The sequence below is a fragment of the Chrysemys picta genome, chromosome 12, assembly GCF_011386835.1.
Source record: "Chrysemys picta bellii isolate R12L10 chromosome 12, ASM1138683v2, whole genome shotgun sequence".
Classification (NCBI taxonomy): domain Eukaryota; kingdom Metazoa; phylum Chordata; order Testudines; family Emydidae; genus Chrysemys; species Chrysemys picta.
Window position 1 is genome coordinate 30,702,221 of NC_088802.1, and position 17,994 is coordinate 30,720,214.

The following is a 17,994-nucleotide window of genomic DNA, read 5'->3' on the forward strand; positions in this document are numbered from 1 at the left end:
GCTGTAAAACCTCTTACTATTGCTTTTAATTCCCCTCGCTAGGTCCAACTCTACACGGCCTTTGGCCTTTCTCACTCTATCTCTACATTGCCATTCCTGATATCTGACTTGTGTCCTCGATGCCAACTCTGCCCACATATCTACACCAGCAACACCATCACAGGACCTAACCAGATCAGCTACAACATCACCGGCTCATTCACCTGCACGTCCACCAATGTTATATATGCCATCATGTGCCAGCAATACCCCTCTGCTATGTACATTGGCCAAACTGGACAGTCACTACACAAGAAGATAAATGGACACAAGTCAGATATCAGGAATGGCAATATACAAAAACCTGTAGGAGAACACTTCAACCTCCCTGGCCACACAATAGCAGATGTAAAGGTAGCCATCTTACAGCAAAAAAACTTCAGGATCAGACTCCAAAGAGAAACTGCTGAGCTCCAGTTCATTTGCAAATTTGACACCATCAGATGAGGATTAAACAAAGACTGTGAATGGCTATCCAACTGCAGAAGCAGAAGCAGTTTCTCCTCCCTTGGTGTTCACACCTCAGCTGCTAGCAGAGCACCTCACCCTCCCTGATTGAACTAACCTTGTTATCTCCAAACTGATTTATACCTGCCTCTGGAAATTTCCATTACTTGCGTCTGATGAAGTGGGCATTCACCCACGAAAGCTTATGCTCCAATACTTCTGTTAGTCTTAAAGGTGCCACAGGACCCTCTGTTGCTTTTTACAGATTCAGACTAACATGGCTACCCCTCTGTTATTTGATATAGAAGTTTATTATGACTAAAATTGTTAGGAAAAGTGATGATGTAGTAGGGGTCACTTTGACCTATGTGTTTTGTACAAGTTAATTATAAAAAGAATTAGATATAGAATGTACTTTGGAGCAGTCCTCTGCAGCCATCCTAAGAGAGATGTTTTTCTGACACCTTTTTCCCCAGGAGGGAAGCATTTGTCTAGCGCTGACCTACCATTAATTACTCAACACCAACTCAGATTTTAGGAAAATATCTGGGATGTTTAAACCTATTGTTTATGCCTGTGTGTGCTTAAATCTAATAAACTGCACTTATAGATAGAGCATATGTATTTGTATTAATCATTTATCAGATGGAATCACTGTGTTCCCATTGATTTATTCCTGGAACTGCCTGGAGTGAAACAGTTAAGTTACCACTACTGAGGATTCCGAAAACCCCAGGCAAAAATGGTGTTGAGAGGAACAGCTGAGTCATAGCCACTAACATTCATACAAATAGGAGACTCATTGTCCATGTGGGTTAGGTTGCAATTTCCCTGATCGTTAATACATCAGTTTTTAAAACTTCCCTTTCTGTGTCGAGGGTATTTTCTGCCATTTGCATATCCTGGTTTATTTGGGGGGTGGGATCTGTGACCCAAACACCAGTAGGGACCAGGTTCCCTTTCTATTGTGAGGGAAACATGGACCTGGCCATTCCCAGGCTGCACTGGGGCACTCTGCATTCCCAGAGGGAGTGGGCAGGGGAGGTAGAACAGCAGCCATGAATAGCCTAGAACCCAGCCTCTAAGAGGTGAAAAGACACTGCTAATGTTAAAACAACAAGGAGTCCTTGTGGCACTTTAGAGACTAACAAATTTATTTGGGCATAAGCTTTCGTGCTAATGTTGGGGAAGCTGTGGGCTGAGAAAACAGCTACATTCAGGGACTGCATCCCCACTCAGAGAAAGGGGAGCAGATGGGTGACTGGATTTCTGAGCCTGTGCAGTGAAACCCTGTGACGGTGCCCCCCATAAGGCTTTATGGAAATATGTTTATGAATGTATATATGACATAATTGGAATATGTTTTAAGCTACATATGCCATGTAACATATCTATGTAAAGGTTATGATCTACTGAATCTATTCATCCTATTTGCATGCATGTGTCAATTTTGTATTCGAAGTTATGAATATTGGCAGTGTACTGGCTTGATTTTTTAAGTAGCCTTTGTAAAGCATTTGGTCAACTTCTTGAGAAATGAATGTGCAAATTAAGTTACCAATCAAGAAGCATTTAATGAACAATGAATGTTGGAAGGTTCCAATCCACATAAGAAGTCTTCCTGGAGACATTCAAGACACCATGTGGGCAATGGCTGCTACCTGTAAGTTCTGAGTTATGCATCAACATGTGACTTGCCCATGTGATTCCAAAACTCCATCTTGTAGCTAAACTTTGCATAGGAGAGAGGAGGGGGTCTCCACCCACAAGAAAAAGTCTATTTAAGCCTGTGGGAGACCCCTCCATTTTGTCTTCAGCTGGCTCAAGAGATAGCCGCTCCACCCCAAGGATACCTGAAAGAAACTGGAACAAAGGACAGTAACTACTGGGGTGTGAGTGATTGCTGGACCCAGACTAGAAGGAGACTAGTCTGTAAAAGGAAGCTTAGTGGGTGAGATTTTTATCTGTATTCAGTTTTTTTAGACATAGACTTGCGTGTTCTATTTTATTTTACTTGGTAATTCACTTTGTTCTGTCTGCTATTACTTGAAACCACTTAAATCCTACTTTCTGTATTTAATAAAATCACTTTTTACTTATTAATTAACCCAGAGTATGTATTAATACCTGGGGGAGCAAACTGCTGTGCATATCTCTCTCAGTGTTATAGAGGGCCAACAATTTATGAGTTTACCCTGCATAAGCTTTATACAGGGTAAAACGGATTTTGGGGTTTGGACCCCTTTGGGAGTTGGGCATATGAGTGTTAAAGACAGGAACACTTCCCAAGCCACTTTCAGTTAAGTCTGCAGGTTTGGGGCACGTGGTTCAGACCCTGGGTCTGTGTTGGAGCAGACTGGGGTGTCTGGCTCAGCAAGACAGGGTGCTGGAGTCCCAAGCTGGCAGGGAAAGCAGGGGCAGAAGTAGTCCTTGGCACATCAGGTGGCAGCCCCCAGGGGGTTTCTGTGATCCAACCTGTCACATACCCATCCGTGGAGAGTGAGGAGGAGGGAGGTGAATGTCTGAGAACCAGCACCGCCTCTTCTCAGTGCCACATTCCACACCCACCTTCACTGATGACAAACTCTCCCCTTACCTCACCCCAGAATATAAGGATCTTGTCATCCTCTCAGATCCCACAACCAGAAGAGCCTGTCCTGTCCCTGCTGCTGTAGAGAGGCTGTGTGAAGGCTCATCTCTGTGGGTAAGAAGAGAAGTCATCCCTCTTTCTGTTCCCCAGAGGTTAGCTGTATGGCTGCTCCCCTAAGGGAGGTCAGTTACACCATCTCCTCTTAAAACCTGAGCCACAGGTGAGGTGCCTGGGATTACAGATGCAGATCCAGCAAATTTCTTCTGGGCAAACCCTTCCCTGTAATAAGTGGGGAGACACTCCTGTACTCCTCCACATTCTTTCTCAACCTCTTTGGTCCCCCTCTCAGGGCATACACCCTTGTGCTCTCTGGAGGGTAATCTGTCCCCTGTCCAGCTGTGGGCTCACAGCTACCAGCCATGGCAGACCCTTCACTAGCAAGCATTGTACCCTTCTCCTTCTTTGAATATGTTTAGCCTCCAGTTACAGAGCCCATGGAATCCTCACTCACTGCAGTAGTTTCTTGGACTCCATCTTCTCCCTCTAAGGCACATCTCCCTATGCATCCTAGAGTAGGATTTGCTCCTAGCTTAACTGCAATGTCCTGGCAGCCAGCAACCTGGACAGTCCCTACCATCAGGCAAAACATTCCCATCCCCCACTGGAGAAAAGCTTGTCTGTAGCCTCTGGATAAGAGCTGGTCTCAACCACACCCACCCTTGTCAGCAGTGTTCCACTGCTGTGGAGGAATTAAAGAAACACTCTCCCATTTCCCCAGCAGTTTTTGTGACATCACTTTTTCCCTCTGGGATTTCAGCACAAGATTTCTTCTTACTGCTGACAGACCCCTGGACAGTCCTAGCCACATTAAAAAAGTCATTCCCCAGAAGAATTTCTGTGGGGTTCTGAGAGACCAGAGCAATGGTTTATTCAGCTTGTAAATCCTCAGCTTGCATGTGCACTTTAGCTAAAGGCACAAGGATTTTGTGACCCCCTACTAACAAAAACTTTGCCATTTGTCCTGGCAGTATGTCTTTCTCCTGAACCATGTCTCTCCTGACCACATAAATTTCTGCACCAGTATCCCTCCAAGCAGGAAACACCCTGCCATTTATTTTGACACCCTTCATGTGCTTACTGTCTGGCTGTGCAGTGGCAACCTTTACAAATCCTATGTGATAAGTGGCAACTGCCTAATGTGCCTCTGAGCTCTGGGTAACAGCATTTCCATGAGTTGCCTGCTGCCTGTTCCCACTCAGCAGAGGACATTTATTCCTCAGGTGCTCAGTGGAATTACAATGATAGCACATTCTGGGCTCCTCTCTTTTCACAGGTGATTTGGGCCGAGGACTGGAGGAGTGAACTTTGGGAGGTGAGAGTCCTTCCTCCCATCCAGCCTCCTTTTCCCCAGGAATAAAACGGGGACCTTGCTTCCCACCAAACTTTAACCCCTCTGCCTGTGATTTATTCCTACTAGGTGCTTGGGATTGTTCAAATTTATCAGCATAAGAAGCAAGCTCATCAACTGTTTCCACTTTTTTATCCCATAAACACTGTTTCACATCATCACTAGACATTCAGGAATTGTTCCTGAGTAACCAAATCACACATTCCTTCAAAGCTTGTAATACGTTTTCCCCTCACCCACTTCTCCAGTAAATCTTTCATTTGGTTCACATAAGCCACATTACTTAACCCAGCCCCTCTCTTAAGCACCTCAACTGCTAGAAGAGGGCCTCATCCTCCCTGATTGAACTAACTTCGTTATCTCTAGCCTTACTCACTCTTGCTTGCATATTTATACCTGCCCCTGGAAATTTTCACTACGTGCATCCGAAGAAGTGGGTATTCACCCACGAAAGCTCATGATCCAATACGTCTGTTAGTCTATAAGGTGCCATAGAACTCTTTGCTGCTTTTACAGATCCAGACTAACACGGCTACCCCTTTGATACTTAATTTCTTAAATTTACCATAGTCTGAAGCATCACCAATAGACATCTTATTGAATATGTCCAGAGCTCTCCAAGTCAATTTTAGAACCAAAGTGACAAAGAGTCCTGTGGCACCTTATAAACTAACACATCTAGACTGATTCTTGCCTGCATATTTACACCTGCCTCTCAAAATTTCCACTACATGCATCTGATGAAGTGAGTATTCACCCACGAAAGCTTATGCTCCAAAACGTCTGTTAGTCTATAAGGTGCCACAGGACTCTTTGTCACTTTTTACAGATCCAGACTAACACAGCTACCCCTCTGATACTAGAACCAAAGTGGTCATCTTCTGGTCCTCAGGAATTGCATGGAGCATACACAGTCTCTCAAAGCTGATGAAATATTTGGCAATATCACCAGACTCGCTATATGGTGGACACAACCACTCTCACTTGTGGATTTTTGGAGAGGTGGGGCCCCTGGTGGGGGGGCTCTGTCTCCTCCACTCCATTACAGCCAGTTCATGTTTCCTCTCCTTTTCTTTTTCCTCCAGTTTTTTGTCTTTCAATTCCAGAGGTTGCTTCTGTCTGGCTGCTTCCACTTCCATTTCTTTGTCAGCCTCTAGGTGCCTCAGTTCCAGAGCCCTCTGACATGCAGACTTCTGCTCATCAATTTCCATCTGTTTTAATTCTATCTGTTTCTGGTGTATTTTTTCATTTTCCTCTACCTGCAACCTGTAGAGCTCCAACTTCCTGGTAGCTTCACTTTCACTCGTTTTCCTACTTTTCTGTTCCTACTTCTCTTGCCCGAAATAAGCAAACAGAAAATAACAAACCAGTAACCACTTTGTCTGTTCCCTAGCAACCACACTTAAAACTCTCTTACAATCACCACCCTGTGTTTCAGGGCAATAATGGCAGCATACTATCCTGCTCAACTATGCCATTGTGATGGGTTGGACCCCCGGGATGTCACCTGGTGTGCTGAGATACCACTGAGTCAGCTTATTCTGCCAGCCTGGGCCCTCTTTTACCTGGTCTTGCTGGGTTTGGCTCACCAGCCTCTTCCAGCCAAGCACACAGGCAGGGCCACACCCAGCTACACAGAGAGTCAGAGATCTGCTCTGGAAAGATTCAGCCTTAGGGGCTTGCCATGGCACCCAGATGTCCACCTCCCTTGCGGTACACACACCCAAAATTATATGAAATTCATTTCTTCCCTCAATATGGAGGAGAGTATGCACAACTTCACACTTCCCCCCCACCCATCCCCAGTTAGAAATCACATAAACTGGGTTATAGTATAAACCAGAAATAAGTTTATTAACTATAACAGGTGTATTTTAAGTAGCTAAGTAGGTAGCAAACATAAGAAAGCAGATTACTAAGGAAATAAAACAGAGCACGCAAACTACGCTCAATATACTTAAGAAACAGGTTACAAAATGTAAATTCTCACCCTAAATGTTATTTTAGGCAGGTTGCAAAGTTTCAGTGGTTCAGAGTTCCAGTTATATTCCTTTTCAGATTAGATCCCTGTCTCAGTCTGGACTCTCCCCCTGCCTTCCCTTCAGGTGGCTTTAGCAGTCTTTCTTCTTGAGCCGGCACCCATGGAGGGGAGGAGCCCAGTTTGCCTTCCTCCCCACCCTTAAATAGGATTTACATAAGGCAAGAACCCTTGTCTCCCAAACGTGACCCCCCTTCCCTTCTGGTGGAAATTTACAAGAAGTCCCAGGTAATGTTCAGTATCAGGTGACAAGACCACCTCACTCTGTAGTATCCCAGAGTCCATGAGTCAGTAGCAGTATGGAGCATCTGCAGGAAGGCCAAGCCTTTTCACAGTCCATTGTCAGCGCTGATGGGCCATCAGCGCTGTCTGGCTTTTCCATTGTTGTACCTGAAGTGTTAGAAGGGAGCGTCATCCAAAGTAACATAGTTGGAATGTAGATACATAGTCAATTTTCCTAACTTCAGAAACAGAAATGATACAGGCATATCAATTGGATAATCACATCCAGTACATTTTAACCTTTCCAATGATACCTTACAAGAGTTATCTTGCATAAAGCATCTCTTAATTATGTCATATTCATATCATAAGCATATTTTCATAAAGAATATGAAGTATAATGTCACAATAGGGTTTTCAAAGAAATCTCCTCCTGCATACTCAGCGCTCCAGGAAAGACTCCAGCCCCTTCCACATCCCTGACCAGCCCTTTCCCAATTTTTTTTTATTGAAACAGACACAAAGCAAGAGGTTGTAGCCTTTTATTTTATTTAAAGTGAATTTTGTAATGTGGTATTACACCACCGTGGGTTTGGCTCTGGTGGCTACAGTTTCAAGCTCAGCAGAATGAAAGTCACCTCTGTTAATAACTTCAGATTTAGGGTCTTTAGGAACACATAAAGACCAAGGGTAGTGACCACACATATATTCACAAGTACAAGGTTTAGTCTGTTTTATAAGTTTTAATAAAGTTACAGTTAAGGTTACGATTACCCAAGAAGTCCTATAAAGACCTATGCACGAATTACAAATTTTGTCATACTCACATCCTTAATGATATTCTTAAGGTCTGATGGATACCTTGCCAATTGATCATCAGTAGAGGGATGGTTCCTGCTGAAGTTTTCCCATAGGGAGTTCAGTTTTCCCAATCTGGGCACCCTTCTTTTATTTGTAATTCTGACGATACCGCAATAGCATTTATGCACATATTTCACCCTGCGGTTATGGCATGTGTTAGAAAGACTACCAGGTATCTTCTAAGCAAACAATTACTCTTACTTTTAATTTTTTGCAATATCACCCATTGGTACATATTTTCCCTATAATCTTGCGGCATCGGGTCATTCTTTGGTCACTTACGTATGTCACGCATTTCTTAAGCCTGTGGCCTAGTATGGTAAGCTGACATCTTACAGGCCTCAGCCTGTAGGCTTTGCATTTTAGCCCTTTTTACTTAGATACCTAATACATAATTATTCCTTCTAACTACTGATCAATCTTAAACTTCTATAATCCTCCAATTTAAATCTATTCAGCATACAATGATTATATATGACATAACATGTTAGTTAATCGTAACGTCACAGAATAAATGAATGATAAAATGAACGAATTGGCTACAAGATGGAAGATTGTGTCTTGAGGTACAAAAGCGACTCCTGCCTGGCCAAGCTGGACAAACAGATTTTGAAGATCCCAAATGAAAATAAATCACTAAACTCTCTGAGGAGACTTCCTGTCTTATGGAGCTGATCAATGAGCTAGAGGGGAAGTATCAGAAGCCACTGAGTAAATTCCTGCAGATGAGACCGTGTTAGAAACATTTCAGATCTCAACACAGGGAGAGGACAGCTCCTGAATTGTGGACACTGGAATCCAGCAGTCAGAGATCGCAGTGTAACTCAGTGTGTGCATTCCTGACATGTGAATGACTATTGATCTTTGAAGAGTTATGCACACACAGATATTGGACATGGAATTAGCCCTTTAGTTCAGCAGGGCCTTTTATCCCCATTTTAGCAAAATCCTTGCCAGGGATCCAGTGTGTATGTCAGGAGGAACTGAGATTCCTCTTGCTCTCACATTCTCTTTCCTTCTCCCTTGTATTTCATTTCAGCCAGTTTTGCACATCATTGTCTCTAACACATGTTTTCCTTCCATTTATTTCTCTGTCTTCCCCCTAAATCTCCTTTATTCCCTATCACAGATCATTACAACTCAGGTTCCCAGTTCTCTCCCCTGAGTTTATCCCTTCTCCGCCCACTTCCCCCTGAGCTCTCCCCTTCCCAGGATTGCTTTGTTTTCACTCTTTTCAGTTCCCCACCACTGTACCTCTTTCCCCAGGCTTCTCTATTTACTCTTGTTTTACTTCATTTTTCCTGTTTTCTATTTCCTTTTATTTCTTCTCTCCCTTCTGGTCAAACCAGCTCTGTACCTGCATCTCCCCTCTCCACAGCCAGCTCACCTTCATTCACATGACATCCCCCTCCCCTCACTTGCCAGCAACTCCTTCCCACCATAGCGTCCCTTCCCTTGTGGTCTGGAGGTCACACTTGACAGTCCCTGGGTCTCCATCTGCCAGCTGCTCTGCTGGTGCAGAGCCTCCAGTTTCTCCTGAAACCTCCCAAATCCCAATTAATTAATTCTGTGTCCCTGCCACCCCACATCTGCCTGCCTCCCAGCCCAGCTAGTAATTAGAGCCACAGCCCCTATGTCACTCCTGCCCTTGCCACCCCATCAGTTCTGACCCTGCAGCCCCCAGGTCTGCCCCTCAGGGCCCCTCTGCTCCTTGTGCCACTCCAGGGGTTCTTTGCCTCTTCCCCTTCCCATCCCTGGTGCTGCAGGAAGGGACAGGAGTGTCACAGAGATGAGGTATTGATGGTTGGGTACACAGGGGTCCTCCAGGGTCATAGACACAAGCCAGGGACTAGGTAGATGGGAGTCCTCCATAGTCACAGACACTTGGATGACTTAGGCTAGAGAAGTCCATTTTTTCCATTCCCATTGGGCTATTCCCACAACATCTGAGTGGCACTGTCTGACCTCCTGCGCCACAGAGGACAGTGACAAACAGGCTGCAAAATCCTTTGGGCAATAAGACTGGCTTCTCTATCTCATCCACCCCCTGGTTTCTATGGTCTGACAGGTCAGAGACCCCGCAGAGCCTCCAGGACAATAGAAACCACAGGGTAGAAAGTCTACAGGAACACAGGAGACTTCCAGGGTCATGTTGAAAAGGATGTATGAGGCTAGAGAGGCTGATCTCAAGCCCCACCGTGGGATATTCCTCCCCCTACCTTGTCTCAGGGGCAAAGTCTGAGCTGGGTCTCTCTATCCCACAGCCAGAACCAGGGGTGGATTCTCTCCCCAGTGAAAGAGGCTGGCGGGAAAGTGAAGATCAGGGCCTTGTTACCATAATCAAAAAATGTCACCTGCCCCCGTTCATAGTCCAGACACACCAGGATCCTCCTGGGAACCCGGGGCAGGGGCAGGGGGGTCATAGGGGAGGTGAGAGCCTGGCACTGACCCCACCAGCACCGCTCCACAGCCCAGATTCCCTCCTCAGGATTAAGGCTGATCCGTCCCTTCCTTCTCACAGACTCTCTGGCCACTCCCACAGCCCAGCGTTCCTCATTTCCCATCACAACCTCCCAGCAATGACTCCCCGAAGTGAATCCCTCATAGCCCAGCCCACAGCCCCAAGTGTCAAACCTCTCAGGATTGTCAGGCAGATACTGCCGTGTGTCTGTCCATCTCACTGTTTTCATATCCTGAGACACGATGAGTTGGGGATGAGCTGTGTCTGGATCCAGAATCACATTCACTGAGGAGAGAGAGAATCAGAGAGTTAGAGGCAGAGCTCAACCCTGGGAGAGGCTGCAACCATTTCTGACATGCCTATAAAGCACAGTTCTGGCTGGGACAGTCCTGGATCCTATTCAGGGAGGGAGGGAGGGAGGAGTTGTGTCTGGATCATTGTTGCTAGGCAGATTTAGCACTCCACATCCAGAAGTTTCTGGAATTGGGTGTGGTAGTTTTGGATATGCTCCAATAGGTTCCCCTTTACTGGGGTCAGAAGGCATGTGGGCAAGCTGCTTTGCAAAAGGCCATGTGCTCTGTGTGAGAAGCTGAACCAGAAGCAGAAAGCAGGCTGTTTTCCCTAACTCTAAAGCATTTTGCAGCAGGCTAGTGATATTGTTAACCCTCCATCAGGGAAGCATGGGCAATGTTAATGATAGAAAGGGGAGATTGGGAGGGAAAAATAATTTCCTATATTTTAATTGTATACATTGAATGCTGTTTGATTTTAGCTCAACCATTTTAGTTAAATTGTCTCAACTAGTATGATTCATCAACTTTTCTTAAATGTAGTAATGGGGAAAGAGTCATTTATATTTTGCTATTCTAAGTTTTGTATTTTCTTGTAACAGGTTTTTTTTTAATTATATACTTAACTGTGTAGTTGGTTAATCGGTTAGCTGACTGACTAGCAGTGATTTCAGCAGAGGAAGAGTCTGCATGGATTCCAACTGAAGAGTCCTACAAGCAAGTGGCAAGAAGATGTTGCTTATGACTCAGCCTAGTGTATAGCTTTGGTGATCGGAGGTATAGATTTGGTGAAATCAACCTAAGCTTTTGGGAACTCTGAGTTTCCTCTCATTGTGTTTCGGTAGGGACTGACCTGTTTTGATTTAATTTGTTTTCTTTATTAATGTTTATGTATAACTGTGAAGATAATGACTCTGGATTATAAAATAGCCATGTTATGTTGTAAAAATTAAGTTATTATTTATTATGTTTCTTTATCATAAGATTTTATAAAATTCTTACTTAATTAAGTTCATTCCTTTCATTTATTTTGGGACTTGAATGTGGGGAGGTTGATCCTGGGCCATTCTTGCTGAAAATCCTTAGAGATTGAATTCTGGGTCTCCAGTTGCTTTTCTATGGGAGTTGGGGTTTTTTAGGCATTGGAGAAGAGAAATGAAGTGAACTCTAGCCCACCCAGAGGTTACAACTGCAGTTCCTCAGCCTGGGTAATGGGAGCCATTTTAGTAGTTTCTCATTTGGCTATAGAGGTGGCAACTCCCTGATCCCCACCTGGGGCAGCTTCATTCCCAGAAGCAGAGACTCAGCAAGAAAGACAGCAAAAACTTAATTAGGAGGGTCTTGAGGAGGCAGGTACCAGATTTGAACCCCAAAAAGGTCCCTCCCCTAAATGCATCCTCCACTCCCAGGCCAGAGAGCAGAGATGAAGGTGCAGCACTGGGGAAGAGCCAATGGTTCAAGGCCAGTGAGCAGGAGGTGACATTGGGTGGGACAGCCCCTTCCCCAGTCCCGAGAGAAGAAAGGACTGCAGGTGGCAGCAGGGCCGGCTCTGGCTTTTTTGCCACCCCAGGCAAAAAAGCCTCCCCCCGCCCCCCGGCGGGGAGCGTGGCAGGGGAGGGCGCCGAGCCCGGCCGCGGCCCCGCTATCCCTGGCCGGCCGGAGCGCTGCGGGGAAGGCGGCGAGCCCGGCGCGGCTCCGCTCTCCCCGGCGGCCGGAGCGCTGGGAGGAGGGTGGTGAACCCGGCCGGGACCCCACTCTCCCCGACCGGCCGGAGCGCCGGGAGGAGGGCGGCGAGCCCGGCCGGGGCCCCGCTCTCCCCGACCAGCCGGAGCGCCGGGAGGAGGGCGGAGAGCCCGGCCACGGCCCCGCTTTCCCTGGTCGGCCGGAGCGCCGCCCCCCTCCAGGTGCCGCCCCAAGCACATGCTTGGTAGGCTGGTGCCTGGAGCCGGCCCTGGGTGGCAGCACTAGAGAGACACCATCTCCCCAACCCTCAGAGCAGCTCGAATGGGAGAGCCCAGCCATGCCCCAAGAAAAGGTACGATGTTGGAGAAGAGCCATGGGAGAGAGTCTCTCCCCCAGGTGAAAAGGGAAGGATGTGACATCCACGAGGAGAGAGATCTCTCTACTGACTGCCCTGAATTCACTATTGGAAAGACATGGCAATGACAATACAAATGACCAGGTCACAATTAAGGTGGCTCGGGGGCTGGTCAGTGAGAGTGTGTCTGGTTACTGGTGTGGGGGAGAGTTGCTTTCATGGGAATGTTCTGTTAATTGAAGGAAAATCTCCCCCAGAGCTCACCCTGGGTGTGTGATCCCAGAGATCCCCCCCTTCCCTGCTCTAGCTCAGATGGCAAAGAGTCTGGAGGGGAAAAGGGTCACAGAGATTAGAGCACATGGTCTCTGATTGACACCACCAGCTTGGGGAGCTGCTTCTCTCTCCTGAGTCCCTGAGACCGAGCAGAGATGCCCTGGTAGTTCCTCCCCCTGGCTGCTGTGAGCTGCTGTGGGGCTGCAGAAACTGCCTCTCTCCCCCTTTCCCAGTGACATTCCCTGCTGGAGCTGCTTCTCTGAGGGTTAGAGAGGAAGGTCAGAGCCTGAAGTTGCAGAGAGGGGAGTGAGAGTCAGGAGGCAACAGATATAAACCCAGGGGGAAGCTGTACACTGAGCCCACCCTTCTCTTCCTGACCTGGGAGAAGAGAAGAGGGTGGGGCACTGGGGAAGAATCACTCAAGACCAGAGAGTAGTAAATAGGAGGTGGCACTGGGAGGAGTAGCCCCTTCTCCAGCCCATGGAGAAGAGAGGAAGTGGCAGCATCAGAGGGGGAACCTTACCTCTAACAGAGGAAGAAGGAACCAGCTCAAATAGGAAAGACCAGCCCAACCCGGTTGAAGAGAAAGGTAGAATGCTGGTAAAGAGCAATGAGAGAGCGCCCCTCACATGGGGGAAAGCAGAAGGATGTGGCAACCCTCTGAATTGAATATTTCAAAGGCACATGGATGTGCATGGAAATGCCAGGGTCAGCGTAAGGATGTTTGTATGTTGCTCAGTGCGAGTGTTTCTGCTTATCGGTGGGTGCATAGACTCATCACGAAGCTTGGTGTCAGGATTATTTGTGTGACTTCAGCTTGGGATCTCCTCAGTATTTCATGTTTGTGTTTTATTTTTTAAGGATGTGTGTCATGGTTGGTGTTTGTTTGGTTTGTATCTTTCGCTACATGTTCATCAAAATGTTTTCATGGGAATTTCTCTTAATTTCTCCTCCTGAAACCTCACCCTGTCTGTATGATACTAGAGATTCTCCTCCTTTTATCTTTAGTTCAGAGCCCAGACTATCTGAAGGGGGAAAAGAAAAAAGACATGAAATTTCAGGCTGTCATATTTATAACAACATTCCCACTCTTACTTGACATAACTGTGTTTTAATTATGCGAGAGAAACTGTGCGAGAGTGACAGAATCACACTCAGATTTTAAATAATAGCTAATCTGAAACCTTCTATTTTCTCTTTTATTCAGGCATCTCAAATCAATAGAACCAATATCCATTAACCCTCAGAAGAGATATTATGTGGAAAACGGATTTCCTGTTCCCTCATCCTCCAGACCCCACTCGGTTTGTCTCATTCTCCTTTTGCATTTTGTCATAACCTAGGCCCAGATCCTGCAAAGATTTTAGCATGAATGGAACCTTACACACTTTGGTCCCTTTGAGATCAATGGGAAACTGAGAATTTGCAGGTTTAGGGCCCTGGACTGTAAGCTCTTTGCGTCAATTTACTCAGCATCTGTGCAGAGCTCAGCACAGTAGTGCTCTCATCCTTCATAGACTGAAATACAAATAATAATACAATTATTTTATAGATGTGGAAACTGAGGCAGGGAGAGGATTGGCTCAATGGGCCTTTTTCACCTTTGCACTGGTAAAGGGTTGTGGGGTGGGGTGCTGCACCTTGTGATTCCCCTATTCAGTGGCTGCTGGGGCTGGTGCAGAGCTTGGCACAGGCTTGAGAAGTCGTGAGGCCCAGCCAGAGTTGCATCCCTGGTTCAGCAGCCCCTACATGGCTTTGCTAGGGGGCAGTGTGTCCGAGACACAGTTTTACCCTGGCCACACCCCTTTATTCCTGCTCCGTCCCTGCCTCCTCTACCCTGCCCCTGACAACTGCACTCCTTTCCCCCCCCCACCCATGAACACTCCTTGTGCCTGCAGCTGCTGTGGAGGTGGCACAAGAGGCTCCTATGCTGGGTTTACACCTTCCCTACAACCCCTTTGGTCCACACGAGCTGGCATTCAGAGCCAGAGCACAAGGATGGACTGGGTCCACATTTCAAAGTTGTCCCTTAATTTAGAGATTAAATTTTAGGTGCTGACCTTTAGGCACTTGAACCTGGATCTCCTTGGCACTGGGCACCAGCAGCTCCCACTGACACCAGCTGCAGCTGTGGATGCCAAACAGCTCTGGAGCACATGCCCTGCAGTTCGGTAGTTGGGAGAGAGGAACCGAGGTACCCACATTTTGCTATATTTTTACCTTAATGATTTTACCAAAGCTCACAGAGTGCATGAGTGTGAGATATCCTGGCACCTGGGCCCCTGCTACATCTGCTCAATTTGTTGCTTTCCACTTTTCATTACATAGATACATAACCTAATTACAGATCAACTGGCCAGAGCACGTCTCCTCCCACGGTCTCAGAAACACACCCCGATTTCCTCTCCAAGAGCCCATCTCGGTATCTTTGAACTTCCTAAGAGTCTCCATTAGAACAATAGTTTTCTGGGAGTAATCACTGAGTCTCTTTTCTAGCTCACAAGAAATCTCCGCTGGCTGCTGGAACTTCCCCTTCTCAAACCTGGAGAGAGAGAAATTTACATTATTACAGTTCATTTACTGACTCATTATAATTCCTGGCTAAGGAAAGTTGCTGCTCTAATGGGCCTGGAGTTAGAATTCCTCCACTTCTGCCAGCCTCAGAGCAGGTGCAACATAGGCCATAGTTGTGCAACCATCCCCCAAAAGCCTTCATATTCTTCAACGCTGGCCTGTACAGAGCAGATCTGTGGATAAAAGGGGAATCAACTCTTCATGGCCAATTCTCGCCTTCACCTCCATGCACTAATACTTGTATGTTCCCATGCTTCTTGTGTGCGTCGTGTTATCTGCTCATCCCACACAGCTCATTCCACATGGACAGGGTCCATTGGTTTATTGGTTGAGTTCTGGTAGCACTGTCCAGACCTGGTCGAGAACCCTACCATGGCTGGAATTGAAGAACTACGGGCCCAGTTTGCTGAACCTCAGTGCAGATTATTAGACCAAACTGAGGCCTTACAACAGTGGTTCTTAAACTTTTGTACTGGTGACCGCTTTCAAATAGCAAGCCTCTCAGTGCGACCCCCACTTATAAATTAAAAACTCTTTTTTATATATTTAACAGTATTATAAATGATGGATGCAAAGCGGGCTTTGGGGTGGAGGCTGACAGCTTGTGACCCCCTATGTAATAACCTCGCTACCCCTTGAGGGGTTGTGATCCCCAGTTTGAGAACCCCTGCCTTACAAGAAGCTAGAACCAAACAGAGAGAAGCCTTATCAACAGGCAGCAGAAGCTAAGAAACCCCCTACTATTTATGTCCCATGGGAGCAAAAAGTCACAGACTTTGGTGGTTTCTGGTTAGATCAGGAGACTTATGGTACAGGAATGGGTCAAGTCTGTGAAGGCAGCTACGCATGTGCTAAGAGTACCTGAAGAAGGTCGTGTGAACTTCATAGAGGAGCACCTCAAGGGCTAGGCCAGGGTCACAGTAAAGTTCAGACAATGCTTGCAATGGCAGACAATAAAGATGTGGAAAAGTATTTGAACTCCTCCTAGAAGTGTATGGAGACAAGGTACTTATTGGAACCTGACTAAAGGAGTTGTTTGAGAGAAAGCAGGAGCCTGGTGAAACTGTCCAGGCATACACGTATGACCTCCAGGAGAGAATGAGCAAGGTGGAGCAGCAAGATCCTCAACGAATTCCAGACTCATATATGGTTCTGAAAGAGCAGTTGGTGCTGGGACTCCGGGATGATTCCCTCCGACGTGAAATGAAAAGGAGCTTTAAGGAAGAGCCTGGTAAGAAGTTCCATGAACTCATGCAGGCTGCCATTATGTGGTCAGAAGAAGAGGAAGTTCCTGTGGAAGAGACAGCCAAGCCTAACCCCCGTACACGAAGTGGGGGGCCTAGTGAATGGAACTGCTGGGGAAAAGTCCCTGCCCCAAACTCAGTTAACATTGGAAAGTTTAAGTGAAGCTCTCCAAAAACTGATGGTACAACAGTGGGAGATACTGAAAGTGATGACCGAGTTGATTAAAGAAAAAAATCCTATTAATATGCCAAAGTATCCAAGGGATCCCAAAGATCCCCACTGAAGAATGAGCTGGGAAGGTACATTCATTACACTTGTGAAAGGCCAGGGCATACTAGCCGAGAATGTCCACTGAGAAGGAGAGCAGGGTCCTAGGCACTCGTAACCAACGGGGCACCAGGAGTGAGTGGTCCATCTACAGTAGAAGGCCAAGCAGTGGCAGAAGGATTCCTAGGCCTGTCCTTGTTGGAAAATCACTCTGCATACAGTGTTGAAAGGAACGCGGGCAGTGCCAGTATATCTAGCGACTTCTGTAAGCGAGCATTTGGAGACTAACTGCTGAAGTATGTATAGGAGGGGTGAAGAGCAGATGTTTGTTAGATACTAGCTCAGAAGTCACCACCAACACTGAGTCACATTTTCAAAAATATTTGAAGGACAGGGAGCTGACCATTCACAGCACACTGTTTGTACGTCTAACAGCAATTAATGGACAGGCAATCCCAGTACATGGGCCAGACACTGTCAGGAAAATGCATCTTCATCCTGAAAGACAAAGCCTCTGAAGGGAGGTATATGGGAGAAGGAGTCCCAGGGATTCTAGGGATGAACATCATTAGTGAGCTGAAGGAGCAACTGTTGCCAGGAGGATGAACCATCATGGGCAATCTAAGAAGAATGCTGTGCTCAGTAGAGTACTGGCTCGAACAGAGAGACAAAACCATTCACTGGGCCCTGCGGGGCAGATTGGAAATGTTAAAGTGGGCAGAAAACAGAAGACCATTATGCCTCCTTGGAGAGGGAAGATCCTTCATGAACGCTGCTGGGTACCAGGTAATACCATAAGATATCAAGCTCTTGTAGAGCCTACATCTGGGGCAAGTCTAACTAACGGGCTCCAGACAGCCAATATACCGACAAATGCCAATAAAGGAAGAGTACCAGTGAGTCTTCTAAACGCAAGTGCGAAGGCTGTGGCATTGCATCCTCGAAACAGAACTTCAGAGGTACACCAGCCTGAGGGAGTTATTCCTCAGGTGAAGGTAACGTTTGAAGAGAATGGAAATGAGATGCGGGTGACAAGGAGGGAGAAGGCAGAACAAGTTACCTTTCCTCAAGAAAGATGTGGTGGGAGACTGCCAGTTGCAGTTCAAGTGGCACACGAGGGGCTGATTCCTGCACAGGTGGCTAACTTGAGGGCGTTGCCAGAGAAACATCAAGAAGTCTTTTCTATGGATGAGGTGACCAATTTTGATGACTGGGTCAAAGGTGTCCATGACAGGCCAAAG

The 17,994-nt window shown here is 46.6% G+C and overlaps 1 protein-coding gene across 1 annotated transcript in view; it reads right to left on the bottom strand.

Moving 5' to 3' along the window:
- Positions 1-6,361: 6,361 nt before the first annotated feature.
- The window catches only part of LOC101952133 (E3 ubiquitin-protein ligase TRIM15-like), a 59,333-nt gene continuing 47,700 nt past the window's right edge, over positions 6,362-17,994 (bottom strand). Inside the window, exons 5-7 of the mRNA XM_065562986.1 lie at positions 15,169-15,209; positions 13,633-13,692; positions 6,362-10,351 (exon numbers count right to left, since the gene is read on the bottom strand). Coding sequence (XP_065419058.1) covers positions 9,831-10,351; positions 13,633-13,692; positions 15,169-15,209 — 622 coding nt within the window. The 3' untranslated portion in view covers positions 6,362-9,830. The remainder of the gene's footprint in view (positions 10,352-13,632; positions 13,693-15,168; positions 15,210-17,994) is intronic.